This window comes from Desmodus rotundus, chromosome 11 (genome assembly GCF_022682495.2).
Source record: "Desmodus rotundus isolate HL8 chromosome 11, HLdesRot8A.1, whole genome shotgun sequence".
NCBI classification, from domain to species: Eukaryota; Metazoa; Chordata; class Mammalia; order Chiroptera; family Phyllostomidae; genus Desmodus; species Desmodus rotundus.
This window is the reverse complement of record NC_071397.1, coordinates 36,147,648-36,174,288: the sequence shown is the minus strand read 5'-3', so window position 1 is coordinate 36,174,288 and position 26,641 is coordinate 36,147,648. Positions and strand designations below refer to the sequence as shown.

General features: G+C 35.2%; 1 protein-coding gene across 1 annotated transcript; it reads right to left on the bottom strand.

Annotated features, from left to right (window-relative positions):
* Window positions 1–301: 301 nt before the first annotated feature.
* Window positions 302–26,088, bottom strand: IRAK1BP1 (interleukin 1 receptor associated kinase 1 binding protein 1). The gene is made up of 4 exons (XM_024576655.4): window positions 25,593–26,088; window positions 14,850–14,915; window positions 2,603–2,733; window positions 302–2,500 (listed from the first exon to the last, which is right to left on the bottom strand). The coding sequence occupies exons 1-4, from the start codon at window positions 25,905–25,907 to the stop codon at window positions 2,230–2,232; spliced, it is 783 nt and encodes a 260-aa protein (XP_024432423.2). The 5' UTR covers window positions 25,908–26,088; the 3' UTR covers window positions 302–2,229.
* Window positions 26,089–26,641: the final 553 nt, after the last annotated feature.

The following is a 26,641-nucleotide window of genomic DNA, read 5'->3' as shown; positions in this document are numbered from 1 at the left end:
TCTTAGCTGCTCTATAGAATTGTATAACTGCCATTTTACAGAATATTTTTGAAGCAATATTTAAAAAAGTTCCTGTAAATCATAAAAAGTGTTTGATAACTTAAAATAATATTTGTTTATTTTCAAGCTAAGTTGCATAGCTTCTTTACCAAATGTGATGGAACCAAAAATATAATGAAGCCATGGCTAGGAAAAACCTATCCACGTAATTAAATTTTTATTGAGTATAAACAACTTTTTTTCTTGATGTACAGCCCAAATTGCACTTTCTGCTCAACTGGATAAATAAAAGCTAAGATATAACTTTTTTAAAAATAAAAATTCAACATACACTGGTTTTCTGGTAACTTTATATTTTTTTAAAGATTTTATTTATTTATTTTGAGAGAGAGGGGAAGGGAGGGAGAAAGAGAGGGAGAGAACATCGATGTGTGAGAGATACATCAATTGGTCGCCTCTCACACACCCCCAACTGTGTACCCAGCCTGCAACCCAGGCATGTGCCCTGACTGGGAATCAAACCGCAACCCTTTGGTTCACAAGCTGGCACTCAATCCACTGAGCCACACCAGCCGGGGCATATTTTTCATATGACTAAAAATTCATCTTAGCGTTAGACTTAGAAAAGCCAACTTTTAATTGAGCTGACAGTAATCAGAGAATGTAGTTGATATAATGGCTACCATTTACTGAGTGACTACTATGTACTAGGCATTATTTTCATGGTTTTATATTTATCAACTTTAATCTTATAGTATTACTAGTTTCATTTCATTGGTGAGGAAAGAGAAGCTTAAAGAGATTAAAGTGCCTTGCCAAGTTTACACAACTGGTAAATTTTCTCAGCAAATATTTGAAGACTTACTCTGTGTTGGCCCTGACATGATCCCAGGTGTGAGAATGCAGCACCCAAGAAAGACAAGATCTCCATTCTAAAGGACCTTACACTCTGGGAGTAAAGTCAGGATTTGAATACAGTGGTGTCATATTTTAAAACTTTCATCTTAGCTTCCATACTCCTTACTGCCAAGGACACTACAGAAGAGATGGATAAAACCGTTCCAGTGCTGCTTACGAAAGGTGGGGATAGAAACTATATTCTGGAATGTGTCATAGTAAAGAAATACTGGTATATAAGTATCAAGATATCTCAAAGGAAAAACCTAAGCTGTTATGGTGGGAAATGGAAGGCCTATGTAGATGATGTGTAATGTAAAAGCAATGACATGTACATGGTTACATCTCAAACAGCCTTAGGATCAGTATTATCTCAGTGTATTAACCTGTCCTGTTCAACATGGTGGCCATTAGCCACTATGGCTTTTGAGCACCTGAAATGTGGCTAGTATAACCAAGGAACTGAATTTTAAGTTAAAAAAAATTTTAATTTAAAAACGATGGCTATACAGTTATTAGATCTTTTAAGCATACTTGGGACAACTTGGGTGTGTGAATCTATTGTTTCAACTAAATTTTAGAAAATAAATACAGATCAAGTATTTCTGATGGAAATTTAGCATCTGAATTGAGATATAAGATATACACTGGATTTTGAAGAATTAGTATAAAAATGAATTATACTGAATACCTGTTAATTATTTTTAAGATACTGATTGCATGCTGAAATGATAATATTTTGTTAAGTAAAATATTAAATATATAATATCTGTTAAGTAAAATATTAAAATTAGTTTAAACTTATTTTTTTAATGTGTCTACTAGGAAATTTTAAATTACATATATGGCTTGCATTATATTTGTAGTGGAGAGTGTTATTATAATCAAAGAAGCCATGATGAAGAGCTTATATATTATCTGGTCCATATATTTATTATCTCTTATTTCTGGCATAAAAATATTTTCACAATATACTTCCTTACCCTTTTATCAAATTACAATTTGCTCTTCATTCTTTCTATTAATGTTAACAGTCATACGAATAACAGTGTATTTCTTCCTATAGTAGAAATATAAAAGTTACACATGGACCAGCATAAATTCATTATACAAATGTGCACATATTTATTTCCAAAGAGTATTTCCCAAAGTGAGGTTTTAAAAATAGAAAGTAAACATAAGTATTCTTTGGGACTATATTCAAGGATTCACAAATTTTGGGAAGAACACATTATATACTATGTATGTATATATATTCAGGCAAAAGCAAACATTATAAAAAGTATAAAAATAGACAAAAAGACACAAACACAATACATTTTGATTGGAATTTTAGAGATGTTTTTTTTTCTTCTCTTTCCCCTTTACTTCAAAAGTTATAAATACTTTTGAAGCAGCATGTATTGTTGCACTTTTGATTTTTTGTTGTACAGTTAATGAACTTGAGAGTCTGGATGACTGGTGATCATCTATTTGGTCTTCCCATTCTTTCATTTCTTCTTCTTTAATTAATAAAGGTTTTCCTACAGTTTGGCCAACAAGGTTACACACTTCTTGAGCTTTGCGCCATGCATTCTCAACAGCAACAAGACAGGCTTGCCGTCTTAGGAATTAAATGCAGAGGTTATTAATATGGCATTCAATGACCTGTAGCACTGAAGATTTTAATTAATTGATAATTTAGTTAAAGATATGTTTAACTTACCGAAGATTCTCAACAGAACCTGGAGTATGATAGAACTGGGGTTGGCTGATGACAACAGAGCTGTCTAGCTTTTCAACAAGGAAGTTACAAATATTTTGCATTTTTCCAAATTCAGTAAATGTAATGCAGACCTGTAAATGAAATGACACTTGAAATTATTTTCATGCCTGATACATTATTTCAAACTTTTCTCTAAATGTAAATTAAAAAAAGTAAAAGCCATATTAAAATGAGGTCATTTTATAGTATGTAACAGATATGAAAAGCCTATCTGACTTATTAACTAAATTATTTTGTTATTAAATTTTTTGCTTATGAATTTTATAATTTAATATTAACTTGAATATTTTAAAATACATTTAAAACGAGTCAGGGACTTTTAATAAGAACATTGGAGGTTTTCCCTTTGAACTTTATTATTTGGCTGAATTCGAATTCTGATATATTTTTCACGACACTTGATAGTCAAATCTATGCTATTAGCTTCCCGATCAGCAGTATTTACACCCTGCTTCACTGCTGTTAATGAGATGTTTCTTCTTCCAGTAGTCATTTTCAGGTATATATGTGGAAACTCATCTATTTCATTATGTCCTCTGTCTTTAAAAATGTGGGAGCAGTCGTTATGCAATACTTTAATATAACTGTAGTCTTAAAAAAACTTTTTATGGAAGTAGACTAAACATTTCTTCCAAGGAAACTTTATACAAGCTCAATATGTAAAACAAAAAAAGTACAGGTCCTGGAGAGTAGGCTGGAGTAGCAAAGATCTTGAAAGAGTCGGGTAAGGTGACATTCCAAGTGATCTCATATAATGCAGAATAGTTGCCTTTAATCATTAAATGTTATCCAGTGAAGACTCATATGCTATCCGGTTTCAATACTAAGTAAATAGTGTATTTTATAATCATTTTGTCTTCTATTTGTTTAAAAAAGCTGACTGGGATTTGGATTGGAATTGGTATGAATCTATATATGGTATATCAATAAAGGAAGAACTGACATATTAATGATATTGAGACTTCCAAATCATGAACAAGGTATGTTTCTCCACTTATTACATCTTTTTAAATTTCTCTTAGCAATGATTTGTAGTTTCCAGCATACAGCTCTTTCTCATTTTATTTAATCCTCACCCGAGGATATATTTATTTATTTTTTTAGAGAGAGAGGAAGGTGGAAAGAAATGGCTGAGAAGAAAGAGAGGTTGAGATTAAGATGGAGAGATCGAGGTGAGAGAAAAATATCAACTGGTTGCCTCTCTTACATGGCCAGATGGGGGACCAAACTCAAAACCCTCAATACTAAACTATGTGCCCTGACTGGGAATCAAACCTGCAGCCTTTTGGTGTAAAGGACAGCACTCCAACCAACTTAGCCACCTGGCCAGGGCTCATAGTTTTTAAAATCAGATTTATCCCTAGGTATTTTATATTTTTGCTGCTTATCAATTCTAACAGTTTTTTTTTTAAGGTTCCCTCAGGTTTTCTGCACAGTCATATTGTCAATGAATATAGACAATTTTACTACTCATTTTCCAGTGTGGATGCCTTGTATTTCCTTTTCTTGCCTGACTGCATTAGCTAGAAAACTTCAAGTACAATGTTGAAGAGAAGCTGTGAGAGTAGATATGTTTCTCTTGTTCCTGATTTTAGGCACAAAGCATTCAGTGTTTGTTTCACCATTAAACATGTTAGCAGATTTTTCACAGATTCCCTTTATCAGTTTGAGGAAGTTCCCTACTATTCCTAGTTTGCTGAGAATTTTTATTAGGAATAGATGTTGGGTTTTTGTTAAATGCTCTTTCTGCATCTATTGAGATGATCATATGGTGTTTCTTTTTTATTTTATTAATATGGAAAATTAGATTGGCCAATTTTTAAATGTTAAACCAACCTTTCATTCTTGGAATGAACCATACTCGGTTATTCTTTTTTATATATCACTGAATTTCATTTGCTAACATTTTGTTTATAATTTTAGCACATATATTTACAATGGATATTATCTGTAGGTTTGTTTGTTTTTTTTTTTTTTGCTTGTAATGTTTGATTGATTGTTTTTTACCCCCAGGTTTTGTTATCTTCTGGCCCTAAATTATGCATTGGGAAGTATTCCCTCTTCATTTTCTGGAAAAGTTTGTGTACCAATGACCTTATTTATCCCTTGCATTTATATACATTCTAATTTCTCATTTGACCCATGGATTGTTGAGAGGTATGTTTTTAAATTACAAATATTTAGGGGATTTTCCTGAGATATTTCTGTTATTGGGTTTCAGATGTAATTGTACTGGGTCAGAGAACTTATTCTCCATCATTCAGATACTTTCAAATTTATCAAGACTTGCTTTATGACCCAGAATATAGTCTACCTTGGCAAATATTCCATGTGTCTTGAAAGGAATGTATGGTCTGCTGCTGTTGGAATTGAGGGTCAAGGAGGTCAAATTGGTTGGTAGTGTTCTTTAAATCTCTCATAGTTGTATTGATTTGCTGTTTCATTTCATTATTAAGAAAGGAGTACTGAAAACTCCAACAAAAACTGTAGACTTATTTCTTTTCAGTTCTATCATTTTACCTTTCATATTTTGAAGCTTTGATATTAGACATTTATGTGTTTAGAATTATATTCTCTTGATTGGCCTCATTTACCATTATGAAATCATCATTTTTATCTGTGGTAATGTTCTTTGCTTTGAATTCTATTTTATGTGATATTATAGTCACTCCAGCTTTCCTTTGACTCATATTAGCATGGTATGTCTATCCATCTCATTTTTTAAAGTGAGACTTATTAGGGTATAACTTACGTAAAGTAAAATACTTTAGTATCAGACATATACTAAAAACACACTTTTTAGTATATGTCTGATGCATTTTGACAGATGCATTAAGTCATGTAGCCACCATTATTATGAGTCCCATCAACCTTCCCCAATTCCACTGTGCTCTTCCCATCCCAGCCCCTGGAAATTACTGATCTGTTTGTTTGTTTTTTAAATTTTATTTTTTAGAGCAGTTCCATTTAGCTCCTGCTACCACATGTTTAGTCCTCCACCCTAATCAACATTCCTCACTAGAATGGAACATGTGTTATAATATATGAACCTACACAGACACATCATAATGACCTTAAGTCTATAGTTTACATTAGGATTCACTCATGCTGTTTAATTTTCAGTATATTTAGACAAGTGTATAGTGAGTAACATGTATCTAACATTATAGTATTGTAAAAAGTATTTTCACTGCCTTAAAATTCCTCTGTGCTCTCCCTATTCATCCCATCTTCCCCCCCAATCCCTGGTAACCAGTGTTTTTTCCAGCATGTCATATAGTTGGAATAATACAGTATGTAGCCTTTTCAGATTTTGTCTTTAAGTGAGTAACAGTCATTTAAGGTTCCTCCTTGTTTTCATAGCTTGATGCTGATTTCTATTTAGTACTGAATAATGTTCCATTCTCTGGATGTACCATGGTTTATTTATCCACTCACCCACTGAAGGACATCTTGGTTTCTTCCAAAGTTTAACCATTATGAATATAGCTGCTATAAATATCTGTGTGCAGGTTTCTATGTGAACATAAACTTTCAACACCTTTTGAGTAAATATCAAGGACTATAATTGCTGGGCCAGATAGTAGGAGTATGTTCAGTTTTATAAGGACATTTGTATTCCAAAGGGGCTGTACCATTTTGCAGTCTCACTGGAAATGAATGAGTTCCTGTTGTTTCACATCCTTGCCAACATTTGGTGTTGATAGCATTCCAGATTTCAGCCATTCTAATAGGTGTATGGTGGCATTTCACTGTTTTAATTTGTAATTGTCTAATAACATGATGTGGAACATCTTTTCATATGCTTAATTGCCATCTCTATGTCTTTAGTGAGGTGTCTGTTAAGGTCTTTGGCTCATTTTTATATTGAGTTATTTTCTTACTGAGTTTTAAGAGTTCCTTATATATTTTGGATAGCAGTTCTTTAAAATGAGTGTGTTTTGCAATTAGTTTTTCTCTGGCTTATCTTATCAATCTCTTGACACTGTCTTTCACAAAACAGGAGTTTTTAATTATGATAGAAGTCTGGCTAATCAATTATTTCTTTCATGAATCATACCTTTGGTGCTGTATCTAAAAAGTCATTGTGATAGGCAAAGTAATCTAGGGTTACTCCTATGTTATCTTCTAAGAGTTTTATAGTTTTGTGTTTTACCATTAGCTCTATGATGCATTTTGAGTTAATTTATTTTTTATTATATTTTATTTTTAGAGAGAGGGGAACGGAGAGAGAAAGAAAGGGAGAGAAACATTGATGTGTGAGAGAAACATAGATTAGTTGCCTCTCACATGCCCCAAACCAGGGACCTGGCCTGCGATTCGGGGGTGTGCCCCCACCATAAATCGAACCAGTGACATTTTGCTTTGTAGGATGATGCCCAACCAACTGAGCCATGCTGGCCAGGGCTCGAGTTAATTTTATGAAGGGTATAAGGTCTGTTATCTAGATTCGTATTTTTGATATGCATATGTCCAGTTGTTCCAACACCAATTGGTGAAAAGACTATCTGCCCCATTATACTGCATTTCTTCCTTTCTCAAAGATCAGTTGACTTACATGGGAGTCTATTTCTTGGCTCTGTTTTGTTCCATTGATCTACTTGTCTACTCTTCAAACAGCAATACCTTATCTTGATTTTTGTAGCTTTATAATAAGTCTTGAAGTCAGGTAGTGTCAATCCTCCAACTTTGTTCTGCTCCTTCAATACTGTGTTGGCTATTTTGGGTCTTTTGCCTTTCCAAATAAATTTGAATCATTTTTTTCATATCCCCAAAATAATTTTCTGGAATTTTGATTTGGATTGCATTGAATCTATGATCTAGTTGGAAAAACACACACCTTGACTATGTTGAATATGAAATGAATATCCATGAATATGAATCCTATCCTGTCCATGAATATGAAATACATATCCATTTGTGTAGCTTTTCTTTGATTTAATTCATTGGAGTTTTGTAGTTTCCTCATATAGATCTTATACATATGTTGTTAGATTTATACCTGTCATGTTTTTGGATGCTATGGAAAATTGTGTTCTTAATTTCAAATTCTACTTGTTCACTGCAGGTATACAGGAAATAATATTTTGTTGAGGAATTTGCCTTTGTGTTCATGAGAGGTATTGGTCTGTACTTTTGTTATCCTGTATTTCCATAGGATCTGTAGTGATGTCTCCCCTTTTCAGTTCTGATATTAATTTATCTCTTCTCTCTCTCTGGCTGTCCATCTCTCTGTAGTTGTCAAGTTTATTGATCTTGTCAAAGAATTACCCTTTGGTTTCATCAATTATCTCTATTGATTTCCCGTTTTGAATTTCATTGATTTCTGTTCTAATTCTTATTTTCTTCTGCTTACCTTGGATTTAATTTACTCCTTTTTCCAGTTTTCTAAGGTAAAAACTTAGATTATTGATGTTAGAGTTTTCAATATATGTATTCAGTGCTAAAATTTTGTTCTAAGTGCTGCTTTCACTGCATCCCACACATTTTAAGAAACTGTATTTTCATTTTCATTTAGTTCGAAATGCTTTAAAATTTCTCATGTGATTTCTTCTTTGACCCATGTGTTGTTTAGTCTCTATGTAATTTTCAGTTATCTGTTACTGATTTCTTGTTTAATTCCACTGTGATCTGAGAGCAGACATTGTATTTCTATCCTTTTAAATTTGTCTAGGTATGTATTTTGGCCTAGGATATGTTCTATCTTGGTGGATGTTCCATGGGAGCTTAAGAAGATTTGTGATGTTTTTGGAGGAAGTAGTCTACAGATGTCCACAAATGGACATAAATGTCCATAAATGCCAGTCGATGGCATTTTTTTTGTTTGTTTTTAAAAGATTTTATTAATTTATTTTCAGAGAGAGGGGAAGGAAAGGAGAAAGAGAGGGAATGTGTGGTTGCCTCTCATGCGCCCCCCACTGGGGACCCAGGCATGTGCCCAGACTGGGATTTGAACTGGCAGCCCTTGGGTTTGCAAGCCAGCACTCAATCCACTGAGCCATACCAGCCAGGGCAGTTGATGGCATTTTTGAGTTCATCCATGTCCCTATTAATTTTCTGCCTCGTGGATCTGTCCATTTCTGATAGAGAGTGGGTTGGAGTCTCCAACTCTTACAGTAGATTCACCTATTTCTCCTTGCACTTCTATTTGTTTTTGCCTCATAGTTTGATACTCTGTTGTTAGATAAAAACACACTAAAGATTTTTAGGTCCTTTGAAGATTTCCCCTTAATAATTATGTGATGCCCTTACTTATCCCTGATAACTATCCTTGCTATTAAATCTACATTGTCTGAAATTAATATAGTGATTCTTGCTTTCTTTTCATTAGCATGGTATATTTTTCTCCATGCATTATATATATACTTACATACTTATATGTATCTACAAATTACATATATATATATATATATATATATGTATATATATATATATATATATATATATATATAGTTGGGTATTGCTTTTTGATTCACTCTAACAGTCACTTTGTTTTTTAATTGGTGCATGTAGGTCATTGATGTTCAAAGTAATATACTGATAGTTAGATTAAGATATACCACATTCTTTACTGTTTTCTCTTTGTTGCCTTTGTTCTTTTTTTTACTAATTTTGTCTTCAACTCTTTTCTGTCTTTTGTGATTTTAATTGAGCATTTTATGGTTTCCCTTTCTCTCTTTTCTTAGCATATTAGTAATGTCTTTTTTATTTTTATGTTTATTTTTATTGAATTTATTGGGGTGACATTTGGTTAAAATTATATAGGTTTCAGGGGTACAATACTATAATACATCATCAGTATATATTGTATTGTGTGTTCACCTTCTCTAGTCAAATCTCCTTCGATCATCATTTATCACACCTTTACCTGTTCCTCTGTTCCTAAACTCCTCCACCCCCCACCCCATCCCCCTCTAGTGATCACCATACTATTGTCTATGAGGTGTTTCCCCCCCCTTAATCCCTTTACCTCTTTCACCCAGCCTCCCTGCTCCGACAGCTGTCAGTTTGATCTCTGTATCTATGATTGTTTCTATTTTGTTTGTTCATTTATTTTGTTCATTAGATTACACATATAAGTGAAATCACATGGAGTTTGTCTTTCTCTGACTGGCTTATTTCACTTAACATAATACCCTCTAGGTCCATCCATGCTGTCCCAGAAGGTAAGATTTCCTCCTTCTGTGTTTTTTTTTTTTTTTTTTTTTCAGCCAAGTGGTTATTTCACTATGTATATGTACCACAGCTTTTTTCTCCACAGTTTTACTAGTGATGACCACTTGAGCTGCTTCCAAATCATGGCTATTATAAATAATGCTGCAATAAACATAGTGATGTACATATTCTTTCAAATCAGTGTTTCAGTTTTCTTTAGATATGTTCCTGGAAGCGGAAATGTTGGGTCATAAAGCAGTTCCATTTTTTAATTTTTTAAGGAAACTCCACACGGCTTTTCACAGTGGCTGCATCAATCTGCATTCCCACCAACAACGCAAAAAGGGTTCCTTTTTCTCCACATCCTCGCCAGCACCTGTGGTTTGTTGGTTTATTGATGATACCAATCTGACAGGTGTAAGGAGATATTTCATTGTGGTTTTCTCTGTGCATTCTCTGATGATTAGTAACATTGAGCATCTTTTCCTATGTCTATTAGCCATCTCGGAGAAGTTCTGTTCAGGTCCTTTGCCCATTTTTTAATTGGATTGTTTGGTTTTTGGTCTTGTTTTGTAAGTTCTTTATACATTTCGGATATTAACTCCTTATCAGATGTATCTGCAAATATGTTCTCCCATTCAATGAGTTGTCTCTTCATTTTGCTGATGGTTTCCTTTACTGAGAAAAAACTTTTTTGTGTGATATAGTCCCATTTGTTTTATTTTCTCTTTTGTTTCCCTTGCCCAAGGAGATATATCAGAAAAAATATTGCTACAAGAAATATCCCAGATTTTACTGCCTATGTTTTCTTCTAGGATATTTATGGTTTTGAGTGTGACATTTAAGTCCTTAGTCCATTTTAAGTTTATTCTTGTTTATGGTGTAAGGGGGCCTATTTTCATTTTTTTGTACTAATAGGTCCAATTTCCCCAACACCATTTATTGAACAGACTATATTTACTCCATTTTATGTCCTTGACTCCTTTGTCAGATAATAATTGACTGTAATAGTGTGGGTTGATTTCTGGGCTTTCTATTCCATTCCATTGATCTATATCTCTGTTTTTGTGCCAGTACCATGCTCTCTGATTATTATGGCCTTGTAACAATTATAGTCTGATATCAGGTAGCATGACTCCTGTAACTTTGTTCTTCTTTCTCAAGGTCACTGTGGCTATTTGGGGCCTTTTGTAATTCCATATAAATTTTTGGAATACTTCTTCTAGTTCTGTGAAATATGCCATTGGTACGTTGGTAGGAATTGTGTTGAATCTGCAGATTGCTTTGTGTAGTATAGACATTTTAATGATGTTAATTTTTCTTATCCATGAACCTGGTATATGCTTCCACTTACCTGAACTTTTTTCAATTTTTTTTCAGTGTATTATAATTTTCTGAGTGTAGTTCTTTTACAGATCTTTTATTCCCAGGAAATTTTTTGATGCAATTTTCAAAGCGATTGTTTTCTTAGTTTCCCTTTCTGTTAGTTTATTACTAGTGTATAAAAATGCAATTGATTTCAGGATATTTATTTTGCTACTTTACTGAATTTATCACTTCTGATAATTTTTGGTGGAATCTATAGGGTTCTCTATATATTCATACAGTATCATGTCATCTGCAAATAATGAGTTTTTCTTCCTTTCTAATTTTGATGCTTTTTATTTTTTCTTGTCTGAGTGCTAGGGATAGGACTTTAGTACTCTGTTGAATACAAGTGGTGAAAGCAGACATCCCTGTCTTGTTCCCAATCTTAAGGGAAACAGTTTTTGCCCACTGAGTATGATGTTGGCTGTGGGTTGGTCATATATGCCCTTTATTACATTTAGGTATGTTCTCTCTATTCTCACATTGCTGAGAGTTTTTATCATAAATGGATGCTGGATTTCATTAAATGCCCTTTTTTTTTTTTGCATCTATTGATATGATCATGTGATTTTAATCCTTCATTTTGTTTATGTGATATATCACATTTATTGATTTGTGGTATTGTACCAACCTTTCATCCTTGGAAAAAATTCCATGTGATTATGGTGTATGTTTTTAATGTTTTTAATGTGTTGCTAGATCCAATTTGCTAATATTTTTTGAAGATTTTATCATTTACATTCATGAGGGATATTGGCCTATAATTTTCTTTCTTTGTAGTGTCTTTATCTGGTTTTAGAAAGAGGATAATGCTGGTCTCATAAAACAAACTTGGGAGTCTTGTACTCTTGAATTTTTTGGAAATTTCTTCTGAGATTATGAGAAGAAAACAACAAAGACAACAACAAAAGAGATATAAAAACTACAAAGTGAAGGTTTTAATCCAAATCCCCTCTCCACACATAACTGCCACTCATCCACCCTTAAAGAAATCACTTAAATTATTTATTACTTTCAATATTCTTATCTTTAAAATAAGAAGAAGTAGCATGGTAAGTAGAAGGTTAGATAAGCAGTCTTTAAAGTGCCGTTCAGGATGAAAATTTCAGATATTACATGAAAAGTAATGTTCTGCTATTGAATCTTATGCTATATATTTAAATACCCGTGAGAATATTGGTATATATAAGACATTAGGTTTTAGTGTTCACTTCATCCACAGACATAAAGCCACACATTGCTCTTTATTTTGTGAGCCCACCACCCTGGTCTCTGCGGACTGCTGACATTGACCTAAACACAATCATGTATGATATGAGTTGTCTACCAGGAGCCCTATATAAAGTAGAATCACATTCTCTCTTAAGAAACCTGCATACAAGACATTAAAAAAGTGTACAGCAGAAAGAAGATGAGCAGAATTTAGCCAAGTCCTCATTTAGTCATGTATTATATAAAACACATAGCTCTAATGTACTTCTGTTCCTGGAGGGTCAGTCCCTACAACTTAATCTGAAAAGCACATTCCAGTGTTCCATGAAGCCTGGCTGTGTGATTACTGGGACTGTTCCTGCCCCCGACCCCTTATTTCTTGGTGTACCCTCACAATAAATCCCATTAACTAAGTTATCATGAGCCTATCTATGTTCACTACAACTAACTGGTAATAATCAGAGGAGTGCTAGAACAAATCGCAGCTGTGGAACTCTGAAATATGGAATCTTACCAGATTGCTCTTCATACTGTTTTAAAGGTATTTTTAAGTACCTACTAGTACAAAATAACTTTTGTCGAATGGATCCCTAAACTCATCATGAGAAATTTTTTAATTCCTTGAGACAGTTAAATTTTAAGTAAAGAAATCATAAAACTGCTAGGTTAATTATTGGGGCAACAGTGTATTGTGAAAATGACTATCTCAGAAGTAAGGAGCCAGGATTCTAATATCCATTTCATTCTAATTATTGTAACATGACACTTGAGAAGTCTGAGACTAAGTGATCTGAGCCTAAGGTCACACCCTTTAAAATCAGAAAAATAATATATTACCTGCTGAAGGTATGACTAGGTGATTTCTGAGGTAATTTCCACATCTAAAGGCAAAGATTCTTGACTAGATAGACAAGATTCCATTCTAACTCCATTCTATTTATTTTTAATTACTTTATTGTTGTTCAATTACAGTTGTCTGCATTTTCTCCCCACCACTCCCCCCCCACCCCAGCCAAACCCACCTCCCTTCCTTGCTTCCACCCTCCCCCTTGGTTTTGTCCATGTGTCCTTTATAGTAGTTCCTGAAAACCCTTCTCCCCACTGTCCCCTCCTGCCTCCCCTCTGGCTATTGTTAGATTGTTCTTAACTTCAATGTCTCTGGTTATATTTTGTTTGCTTTTCTCTTCTGTTGATTATGTTCCAGTTAAAGGTGAGATCATATGGTATTTGTCCCTCACTGCCTGGCTTATTTCACTTAGCATAATGCTCTCCAGTTCCATCCATGCTGTTGCAAAGGGTATAAGCTCCTTCTTTCTCTCTGCTGTGTAGAATTCCATTGTGTAAATGTACCATAGTTTTCTGATCCACTCATTTGCTGATGGGCCCGTAGGTTGCTTTCAGCACCTGGCTATTGTAAATTGTGCTGCTATGAACATTGGGGTGCACAGGTTCTTTTGGATTGGTGTTTCAGGGCTCTTAGGGTATAATCCCAGCAGTGGAATTGCTGGGTCAAAAGACAGTTCCATTTTTAGTTTTCTGAGGAAATTCCGTACTGTTTTCCACAGTGGCTGCACCAGTCTGCATTCCCACCAACAGTGCACTAGGGTTCCCTTTTCTCTGCATCCTTTCCATCACTTGTTTGTTGTTTATGCTGGCCATTCTGACCGGTGTAAGGTGGTATCTCACTGTGATTTTAATTTGCATCTCTCTGATGGCTAGTGATGCTGAGCATCTTTTCATGTGTCTTTTGGCCTTCTGTGTGTCCTTCTTGGAGAAGTGTCTGTTCAAGTCTTTTGCCCATTACTAATTGGGGTTTTTGTCTTCCTGGAGTGGTCTAATTCCATTCTTGTTTCCTGTGGCAAGGCAGCAGCGTGGACCAAGCACATACCCCAAGATATTCCAAATCAGAAACAGACAGCAGTCTGTTTTAACATACATTGACTTCACAAAATCCTGATCATAAAATCTTTAAAGATAAGGAAAAAGTATAGGCAGTTGTAGGAGCTAAATGATATCATTAATTGAAGATACTAAAATATTTTGTTCTTCTTAACTTACCAAACACAGTGAAATTGCATTGTGAAACAAAAGAACGTTAAAGAGTGTTTTGATCCCTTGTTATATTAATTTGCGTTTTATCTAAGAAGAAATTTGCCTTCTGTAGTGCTTCTTGCTTACTATGTAATAATATTACTAAAATTGTATTCAAGTGGCAAATAACTGCTACTCCCCCCTTGGTATTTTTATTCCATTTCAAAAACTTCTCTTAAGTACATCTCATTAAATTTATTTAAAAATAGGTATGTAAAATCAAAAATGATTTTGAGAAAAATAACCTTTTATCAATACCATGAGAAGCATTTCTTCTGTAAATTTCAGTTCAAGAATAAAAATAAATGCAAATTGTCCCCACAAAGTCATGCTGTTTTCAATTGTTAAGGTAAGTACATACCTCTGCTTCCATGTGATAAGCATTTTCCACTCTTCTAATATCCTTTGTTACAGTTACATTTTCTGACTGAAATAGAAAGTACAAGGGTATAATTACTAAGTTTTGGCTACTAAATGAAATTACTCTAAAACAGCAATTTTCGACCTGTGTGCTGTGGCACACTGGGTGTGCCAGAAGAATTCTTAAAATATACAATGCCTGACTATTTAGTTAGGGGCATAAACTCTTTTTCCTTAGACTCTCAAAAAAATAACAACAGCCAATACAACAATAGTCATCCGGTGTGAATGAATCAAATTACACCTATTTTATTTGTCAGATCAGCAAAAAACATATTTTCTGGTGTGCCACAGAATTTTAGTAAATAGTTTGTGTTTGTCAAGAGATAAAAAAGGTTGAATATCACTGACTGCTCTGAAACATAAAGTAGCAACCTAAACCTCTTAAAATCAAAATGACAAAGTGTGCAGAAAGAACTGGTTTGACTGATGTTTTAAAACTTCCCTGAACATAACAAAATAAATTCAGAAGCTTACAAACTGTTGCTAAAAATTTCATTGTAATTCCATTTGTAGTAATTTTTATATTAGCTTGTACAAAAATTATGAACTTAGAGTGGTATATATATGAAGAATAATTTGTACACAAAACATTCTGAGTGTTATAGGAATGTTAGAATTTTTTAAATGTTGAATTTACTAATAATTTAATACAAATTTAAATACCAGTGGTATGCAACTTTGGGCAAATTACTCAACTTTTTTTTTGAGCCTTAGTTTCTGCATTTATAAAATTAGTTTGGCATCATGTATACTACACGGAACTGTTTTGGGGATTTAATGACAAGTTGTATATAAATGCTGGGCATAGAGAAGGTACTAAGCAAATATAGAAGCTATCCTATTATCATATAACAATTTCCTAAAATACTGAACTCAGACCAGTTTGTTTTTTAGAAAATATTAATGCTTTCTGAACCTCTGGGTAAATACAGGTCCACAATTCAGACAAAAATGTTAAATTTCTTATTTACTTTTCTGAAGGGTTTTAAAATTTAGAGACATGAACTCTTTACCTATTCTATTTTGTGGGACAGGCAGAACCTATGTTTTACAAAATTTTTCTATTCTTCAACATATATGCTAAATAAATGTAAAGGTTATTATGCCCAGTAATGATTTAATTATAAGTCCTTTTGTAGAGGACTTAGCTGCATCTAAATTTTAAAATATAAACTAAGTTCAAGCAGTTTATATTATCCAGAAAATGTGAAAGAGCTTTAACCCAAAAATTTGAACTGAAGTACCAATTATAGCTGTGATATCCATCACTATCATGAAAATATTTATGCATATGACAGAAGTAATAACTACTCAATGTAGATGATTTAGAATACCAATAAATATGAAACATTACTGTATATATTTCTTGCAATCAGCTTTATTAACTTGATTAACATGGAACTTTTATGTCACTTAATAATCCTTTAGGACATATAACTCAGCCAGAGTTGATTCTAACCGTCCTTTCTTATCTGTAACTTCCAGAAAGTATCCAGCCATGTAATACGAAAAACAGAGACATTTACTGAAGAAAATACAAGAAACATTGTACATAGGACAAGGACACCTCGGTCCCCTTCAAAGTAGTCACCTTGGGACCTCACACAGTTTTCCCAATTGCCATCAGCTACCCCATTGTATTCTCCTGAATCTTATCAATGGTCTGAAACCTCTTGCCTTTCAAAGGTGATTTTAGTTTTGGGCAAAGCCAGAAGTCACAGGGCACCAAATCTAGGCTGTGTGGGGGCCAAGTCACTTGGGTGATTTGATATTTTGCCAAAAAGCTCTGCATGAGATGTGTTGCATGAGTGGGTGTGTTGCTGTGATGAAGCTGCCAATCACCAGCTGCCCATAACTGTGGCTTTCTGAATTATCTGAATAGTTTCCATGGAGGAATGTTCAAGCTTAACACAAAATTTGATGCAGATTTGTTACTCTCTACTTGCTCAGTCATTTTGAATGTAATGGCCACATAGTACACATGCTCACTCAATAGCGCCTACTGCCCCACTGACTAGTACAGTGAAGTTGTTAACGTTCACACACGGGCATTCCAGTCCACTCTCCTTGGCTGCCAGGTTACATCGATGTTGTGCAAACCATTCTTGTTATATTATCAATGGTTGAACTTTTTCCAGATATATATCTATATAAAACAGTTTCAGAATTCTTAAGCAGTATCTGGTTGGAAAACAGATTTACCAATTAGTGTATAGTGTTTATGTATCTTTCATCTTCATCCTTAGTTTCCAGTCACAACACTATTTTCCAAAATTACTTAAAAGATACTCCTTTCACCCTCCTCCCCCATGCTGAGTGCAGTTATGTCATTTATCTGTAATAGAGTTAGGTTCATTTGTCATAGTCTGGATTCTGTCTTGGAATTGATCCTTATTTTGATGCCTTTTTGTTTAATTTATACCCAGTAATGTTCACTCTTCATGATTTACAGATCTATGGGTTTTGACATATGCATAGTCAGTATTCACCACACCAGTACCACACAGAATGGTTCTTTCACCTGAAAAGTTCCTCTGTGCATCCTCTTTAAGTCAACCAATTTCCTGTGCAACAACCGCTGTCAACTACCAATCTGTTTTCTGTCCCTATAGTTTTTCCTTTTCTAGAATGTTGCATGAGTGGATCATAAAATATAAACCTTTTTAAAATATACATCTATGATACATCCATGTTGTTTTGTGAATCACCAGCTTGTACCTTTATACTGGTGAATAGTTTGTTTATCCATTCCACTGTCGAAGACATCTTGGATGCTTCCAGTTCTAGTGATCTATGAATAAAGCCATTATAAGCATTTGTGCACTTAACTTTATAAGAAACGGTGTCTTCTAAAGTAGCTTTACCATTTTGCAACCTTACCCGCACTGATGAAAATTTCTGTTGCTCTACATCTTTGTCAGCATTTACTATAATCAGTGATACTGGATTTTAGCCATTCTAATAGCTGCAAAGTGGTATCTTGTGGTTTTAATTTTTATTTCCTTAATGACAAATAATGTTGAGCCTCTTTTCATGTGTTTATATGCCATCTGTCTAAATTCTTTGGTGAAGTGTCTGTTCAGATAATTTGTGCTTTTAAATTAAGCTGCTTGTTTACTTACTGTGGAATTGAGTTCTTTGTATGTTCTTGATACAGTCCTTTATCAGGTATGTGATTTACAAATATTTTCTCCAGGTTGTGGAATGTAATTTAAGACTTTATTTCTTGTTTCTGAGTGGTTTTAGGTTCACAGAAAGATTAAATGGAGAGTACACCAGAGATTTCCTGTATACCCCCTATCACCACACATGCATAGTCTCCACCATTACCAACATTCCCCATCAGAGTGGTACACTGGTTACCAGTGATGAAGCTACACTGACACTCATGGTCACCCAAAGTCCATAGTTTATATTAGGGTTTACTCTTGGTGTTGTACGTTCTATGGGTTTGAACAAATGTATGATGTGTATCCACAACTATTGTATCATATAGAGTATTTCATTACACTGAAAATCCTCTCTGTTCCACCTGTTCATCCTTCCTTCTCCCCCAATCCCTGACAACCACTGATCTTTTTAGTGTTTCCATAGTTTGCTTTTTCCATAATGTCATGCAGTTGAAACAATACAGTATACAGCCTTTTCAGATTGACCTCTTTTTTTAGTAATATCTAAGTTTCCTCCATGTCTTTTCATGCCTTGATAGCTCAGTTCATTTTAGTGCTGAGTAAACATTCCCTTGTCCAGAGGTAGAGCAGTTTACTAACCTATTCACCATCTGAAGGATATCTTGGTTGCTACCAAGTTTTGGCAACTGGATTGTTTTTTCATTTTCTTAATGTTTTTTGCAAAGCAAAAGTTTATAATTTAGATAAAAAAATCCAATTTATCTTTTTGTGTGTGTTTTTCATGAATTGTGCTTTTGGTAATATATCTAAAGAACTCATCTTCAAACCAATGAGATACGTAGATTTTCTCCTTTATGTTTTACATTTAGGCCGATGGTCCATTTTGAATATATTTTTGTAAAAGGTGTGAGGTATGTGTCAAAGTTTACTTTTTGCACATGGGCATTCAGTTGTTATAGCACCCTTTGCTGAAAAGATTCCTTTCTCTACTGAATTGCTTTTATACCCCTAGTGTTTTCCTTTCTGAAAAAAAAAGAAAATCTTAGAATATTTACTTGGTTTATCCCAGTGATTCTTAAAGGGGGGAAGTGTCTGTAATTTGAACTACATATATAGGAAGTCAGTTACCTTCCTTATCAATATAGTCATATACTTGATAAATATATTATTCCTAATAATATTATAGGGAATGGAGACATTAAAATCACCTTTTGGCAGTCAGATTGAGAAATTCTAGGTAGAATGTAAACAATGTTTCCAACAGGGCACAGACAAAACCTAAGCAAAATTTCTAACAGAAATTAATTGCAACCACAAAAATGATTATCATTCTTTCTCTGCTTGATTGCATTCCTTTACAGAAGGCAACTCTAACCTAATTTTAATCCTCTAGGTTTCCTATGAAAAAAAATGAATAGCCAATTGCCAAATTGTGCCTACTTCGCTGATCCTTAGAATCACTCAGTACAAGTCCAAATCTATAATAGGTCCCACTCTACTCCCCTTTCTGAAACACTTCTAAGGTCCTCTGTGATGCATTCTTCTTTGTTGCATGATGCTAAATATACCTAAATTTGTTTCACTATAGGTGTATCTGTGGCAGTGCTTGGCTGGTGAACTCCCACCAGCCAAACATAAAGTATGAGATTTTTTTGCCTGTTTTTCTATAGGGCAGTGGTTCTCAATCAGAGAGGGCTATTTTACCCGCCCCCCATCCCCCACCCCCCAACCCCCGGCCACAGGACATTTGCTAATGTCTGAAGACATATTTGATTGTCACAAGGGGGAGTACACTGCTGTGATGTAGTGAGTTGACTGGGTCAACAAATGTTTCTGTCTACCAGAAACTGAAGAGGTTCCTGAAATGTAAGAATTTCAGTTGTAAAACTGGGATAGTCCTAGGTGTGTTGGGACAAACTAGTCACCTTATGGGTAGGGGCCAGGAATGTAACTAAATATTCTACAATGCACAAAACAGCCCCTTACAACAAAGAATGATCTAGCCCAAGGTATGGAAATCTGCCATACTGGGTACAGACTAAAATATATATATATTTAAATATACCAGCCTACTCCATTAAGTTTTCCCAATTAAGCTACTGAGAAGCTATTTTATATCTAAATACCAAGGGCAGGGTTTTAAAAGGCAAATGGACTGGGACCCAATACTATAAAATCAGCAATTCTCCTAAAATGAATATTTAAACAATGCAAAATATGAACAGAAGTTTCATTTGGACTGTAGAATTTCTCAGTGTCTGGATTTTCTGACTGTACTCCCATGGTGTCATTTAACATGTCCCTCGCAGACAGGGAACCTTTTCAGTATAGGAATAATGAGGGAAGAACTTGCCCTATAAATACTTTACAAAGATGTAATCATTTAAACAATGTGGTACTAACACAGGAACATAAGAAGCAAAATAAGTAGTACTATTCTGAAACTGATCCAATAATGTCTGAAGATTGCAAATATATTAGTAACATATCAAAGCAATAAGCACAACAAACAATACGGAAACCTAATGTCACACATTTTGCCCCTACTCTCTTTGAACAGCTACCATGTGCTTCAAGGTAAGCCATCTACGTCTAAAGCATTCAGGATTATCACATCTACCTTGACAAAGGATTAGGTTAAAAAATGGGTAGAAATTCAAATGTAAGCTAATTAGTATATGGCATTTCTCCATCCACAAAGATAAGTTTAGGTTGTCCATTAAGAGTGAACTATATGCATCCCCACTATCCCCTCCCTGGGGAAGGCTGAGGTAGGGGGGAGTGGTGGGGAGTAAATGCAGACAACTATACTTGAATAACAATAAAATAATTTTTTTAAAGTGAACTATAGGAATTATTTTTATTTGGTTGCTGGAAACAAAAATTATTGTCTTTCTCTTTGTGGTATGATAATATATAAGACTTGGGAATGTTGCAGCCATTTTGGTATTATGCAGAAAGCTGCATGTAAAAGGCCAACAGAAATGTGTCAAAATAGAATCTTGACCATTGCGTACCTGAAGCCCAAATTACAACTTAAATATAAGATTATGTAAAGCACTAATTTTTATTTTTAAAGGCAGTTTGAGTTAGCTTTTTGCACACAGTAAGGGAAACACAGACTTCAATAAATGATTTCAGTGTAGTGACTTACCCATTTAGGAGAAAACAAAACCTTATACCAAAATAAACTCCAAACACAACAAATATATGATGTACTATAAAGGGTCCCTAAAGATTCCAGGAAATATTAGTTAATAGTTATATATCTTTAGGCTTGAGAAGGACCCAATAAACATTATATCTAATGCAGAAAACATGGAAATGATTGATAAGTTTGACTAAATAAATCCTTAACACTTTGTTCAATACTGTAAACAAAGTTATATGGCAAATATGATATTGGGAAAAATTTTGTAATATATGAGAGACACAGTTATTTACAATCTTAATTTTTAAAGTTCTCATAAATTAATAAAAGAATAGAAAAATGTGGAAAGTATTATGAAGTAACAATTTATGTGAGAAAAGTTTAACACCAAATGTTAAACAATAAAACGAGAAAGAAAAGTAACATTTATTTGACTACTGGATTTACAAAGTTAAAGAAGAAAAATAATGCCAAGGATATATATCTAGTGAAAATGTAAACTTATCTTCCTAAAGTGTAATTTTTTTCATAGGTCTTAAAAGTATGCATAAGCCAGTAATTAATGTCCAAAGAACATGTATAACTACATAGCAATAAGGATGTTCATCCTGTCACCATTTTTAGTAATGAAAAACTGAATTCAACTCATGAGATTTTCAATCTGTTCCTACTAACTCCCTATCTTAATTTGGGTGTAGCCAGAAACAGACTCTTGAGACAAGGATTTGAATACAAAAAGTGAATTTTTAAGATAATCTCAAGAAATATCATAGGGGAGTGAGAAATGAAACAGAGAAGGAAAGAAAGCCATTAAAGGGTATGTTGTCAAACAGTCATCCCTGTGGGCAACAGGAACTTATTTATGCAGATAAACTCCGGGAACCCAGGTAGAACATGTGTCTTGGGGTTATTCTGCCCAAGGGGTGAGAAATCTGGGGTTTCCTTTTTTCACTCTCCTTAGCTATTAGTTGAAAGCACCTGGAATTGTAAAAGGGATTGTTAATTCTCTGGCACTACTGGGGGGCCCACTTGCAAGCACAGTAGATTCCTGCAGCCTGGAAAAGCTGGTAAAAAATTCAAAAGTTTTGGAAGATGGAAGTTGGACCTGCATGCACAAAAAAGTAAAGTGGTAAGAGATACAAGTGTGAAGTATCAATAGCATCTGCTACATCCCTACCCTCACCCATCCACTGCCAAGACATTAAAGCAGCAATAAATTCTAGTGGTTAAGGGCATGGGCTTTGTGGTCAAAGTTCTTGCCACTTTCTAGCTGTGTGACTGTAATCACGGTGGTCCTAAGAGTTCTCATCTGTAAAACAGCAACTGAACTCATATAGTGGGAGTATCACATGAGATAACATTTGTAAAAGGTCTAGCAATAGTAAGCAGCTTTTATTATCAATTATATCTCAACTCTGCAGTATTGAACACAAGGCCTTCCTTCATGTTCTGTGTTCAGCTTTCCTCTTCAGTCTTATCTAGAGTCCCCTCAATTTTCTCTAAGTTACTCCTGTGTCCTAGCCATAGGAAACAGGGTCTAGTGCTCTGAACACATACACTTGCTACATTCTAGTGTGAAATTAGAATGCTTTCCCTTCAGCCACTATTTAAGAGTTGACAGGAGCCACTTCCATTATGAAATCTTTTTGGAATTCCTCAAGTAAAATGAACATTACTTCCTTTTCTTAACTGTACTATATGGTATCACATACATCTTTTCATCACAACACCTACTATAGATTAGTATATTCCTATCATCAGACTCCTTCAGTGCAATACAAAATTTTATTCATTTACATGTTTATTGAAAAATATACAGTTATGGTAGGCAAACATTAGAACTTAAAGCCTATCACAGGAACATACAAATCAGAAAACAAAAGAATTCCAAATTACACTAAATGCTATTTAAAAATAAACAGTGATTGGGAATGCCTAATAAATGTTTGATGATTGAATGAGTAAATACTGATTAGAACCTGAAAACATTTTCCTATAAAAAACACTAAAAATGAATGTTACAACTTCACATGTGAAACTATATGTGATCATAAATCTATACATAATCTGTAACATAGATGAACTAATTGTTTATTAATTTAGTACTTGTTTTTTTATTAATTCAGAGACTATTTTCTAAGTATACACTATGGAATATATATGAAGCATAACCTATGAATGAAAAAACAAACAAGAAACAAAATGGTGTCTTCTATAGAGAAGTTTAGAACAGGGAGGAGTGACAAGTAAAGGAATAAATATAATACAGAATAAATTTTATTACAAGTGGGGAGTGGAGTGTGGCATGACAAGAACTAGTGTTATGCTGGAAAGGAATGCCAAGGAGGTGAACTTGGGTTAGTTCTTAGAGGAAAAAAATGGGAGTCAGCCAGTCAACCAGGTGATAGCAATCACAGGAAACGTTAAGTGTTAGGCTTCATCTATAAAGGAAAGGAGTTTGGAATAACTGGAGCTTTTTAAATAGGGTAGTGATGTTTATAAACCTAAAGTTCCAAAGTTTAAAGCAAATAAAGAGCCTTGGCTGGTGTGGCTCAGTGGTTTCAGTGCCAGCCTGCAAACCAAAGGTAGCTGCTTTGATTCCCAGTCAGGGCACACACCCGGGTTGTGGGCCAGGTCCCCGGTTGGGGGCATGCAAGAAGCAACCACACACTGATGTTTCTCTTTCTCCCTCCCCCTCTCTCTAGAAATGAATAAATCTTTAAAAAAATGAATAAAGACTTTGTGAAGGCCTATTATAATTCATCCTGCAAAGTAATATAAATTATTTTTTGCAGTACCTATTGAACAAATTATATACATGACTGCCTTCCTCCATTAGCAAGGGTACTGGGAGATTACTGACCTTTGTATGTCTTGCCTTGAACACTAATTCTTAATATAATCTTAACTGTCACCTAGACATAGTAATTTATTTTGTTTCACATATTAGAAGTTACAGTCATGTGAGAGTAGTATACATTTCATGTAAGTACCTTAAGAATTAACAATATTGAAATAGGACTGCAGCACTGGCAGCAGTTTTTCTGAGGAAGTATTTTTCTACATATTAAACTCGCTTCGTTCATATTATTTTAATTAGCATTTGAGTTCTTCTAAAATCATTTAGAGACATCTTTTCCAAATGATTTTTAAATAATTGTTTGTAAATGCAGTACAAATATATTTTCTCCTTAAAGACTTGATTTTTGGGGGTGTGCCATTTCTAACAATAAACTGGAAGAACTTTTATAAACTCAGTGTTACCCTGAATAAATCACAACTTTGGATTTTAGAGTCCTATTCTGTAAAATGAAAGAATTGAGATAGTTGACCCCCTCTGTGGTTTCTGATTTTCTTTCATTCTAATTATCTGGAGCCTGGCATAGTTGGAAGCAACCTGTATTTTAAAGTTCAGAGCATTAATTATTACTTAATCTCTTTAAATCTGGTAAATGAGGTTATTAAAATCTGTATAACAGGCCTATTGTATGGATGAAATAAGGCTGGTTCATTTTTTTTTATTCTTTTCTTAGAAATAGGCTTAAAGTTCGATTTATATACTGATTTGTTTCATGGACATAATTGGTAATTAAAGGTACTTAATATATGTGGCATCCACAATATAATAGCTTAAATTTTTTAAAATTAAAACTAAAAAATTTAAACAAAAATTTTAAGTCTTTAATTCCTCCCCTCCCCCATTACTGTTTGCAAAAATTTCTGAAGAACCATTCCATGGGAAGCTTTACATGGCTGGGAGGAAGCAGGCCATGCTTCTCACCTGCTTGCTCCATGGTGTAGCATCACAACAAAAAGAGATTAATGTTTATATAGCACACTTAGGCAAGCATTTACATCTAGCAGCGTGTCTAACCTTTTGGCGTCTCTGGGCCACACTGGAAGACGAAGAGTTGTCTTGGGCCACACATTAAATTAAATACACTGAGACATGTAACAAAAAAAAAAAAATCTCAATGTTTTAATTAAATTTACAATTCTGCGTTGGGCCACTTCACAGCCATCCTGACTGGCATGCGGCCTTCGGGACGCAGGTTGGACACTCCGATTAAGGTTGCAAGTTTTAACAGCTCACCATTTCAAGGCTAAAAACAAAATTATTGCAGTAAATACTGCCATATAAAACACTCGATTTCCATTCTCTTATTTTACACGTCACTGCGGCCAATAATTACTTTCATCTAGAAGGATGGGCCCAGAATTCATCCCACCAGGTCCTAGCACCATGTAATACCGTTGAGACAAAAGTGTCTCAGGTGCCCCACACCTCCCACACCCCCACCCTTGCTCCAGAAGCCCTGGGCCGGAATCCCTGCCCGCCCCTCACGCCGGCTGGTATTCTGCGATCCCGCTCCAGGCACCTCTCTCGCAGAGCTCTTACCTGCAGGCCCTGCTGCTGGAGGCTCTGCGTGATGTAGTCCAAGCGGCGGCAAACGCTTTTCTTGGCCTCGGCCGCCACCTCCTTGGTGCTGCTCACCAGCACGGCTACCTGCGCCCGGTCGGGGCTCGCAGACACCTCCGCGGTGCCGCTGACGTGCACCTCTCGGGTGGCAGTCTGGCCCTGCGCCGAGGGGAGGGGGCGGCGCAGGCCCGGCAGCCTTTCTCCGCCGGAGACCAGACTGTTCTCCAGGTCCCGGTCAGCCCAGGGAACCAGTTCCACGAACACCCGAGACTGAGAGGCCTTTTGCAAGGACATCGTGATGGCAGCTGAGTTACCATAGCAACTCAGAGCAGACGGCGGCCGAAGGGGTCAAAGCGCTTCAAGGCTGTCTGGTGAAGGCGCAAAGGATGCTGGGGTGGGTTTGGAGGTCCCGGAACTTCTAGAGAGTGGGCGGTACTGTTTGTGGTGGAGGGTTTTGCCACACAAATCTTTTTTACACGGTGGTGGCTGACGGGTCGTTTTACTTTTTAACATCTTCACCTTGCCTCCATCAAAAACTTAGTAAGCTTTCTTCGTGCCCGCCCTGCCAATGAGCTCTGCCTTTCTACGCCCACCGTCCTCCTCCGCCCCTTGTCATGCGTACCTCGGCTGAGGTTCCTGGGCAGAGGTTCCTGGGCAGAGCGGGGTTGCTTTTATACATACAATATTTCTTCGACGTGGGTCTGTAATATTTTTCAGCCCTGTTTTCTCTGACTGTACCGTGCTGTCTGGTCACAGCTCAAGTCGCAACAGAGCCATAGTTCACAAGGGGTTTTTGTTGGGACGAACTACTTCTTGCCAGTTTGATTTTTGGGAGTTTGAGTAATAGAATTTCACTTTTATGGACTCATATGCTACGGTGATAATATATTTTACATTTGCAATGTGGTTATAAATGCTTGCAAATGGACAGCTGAGAGAAACTGATAGCTGACAGTAATACTAGCTAAACCTTTGGCAGGATTTTCAAGTCTCTCAATGTTTTCCTAAAGTCACTGTAATAGTTCTGG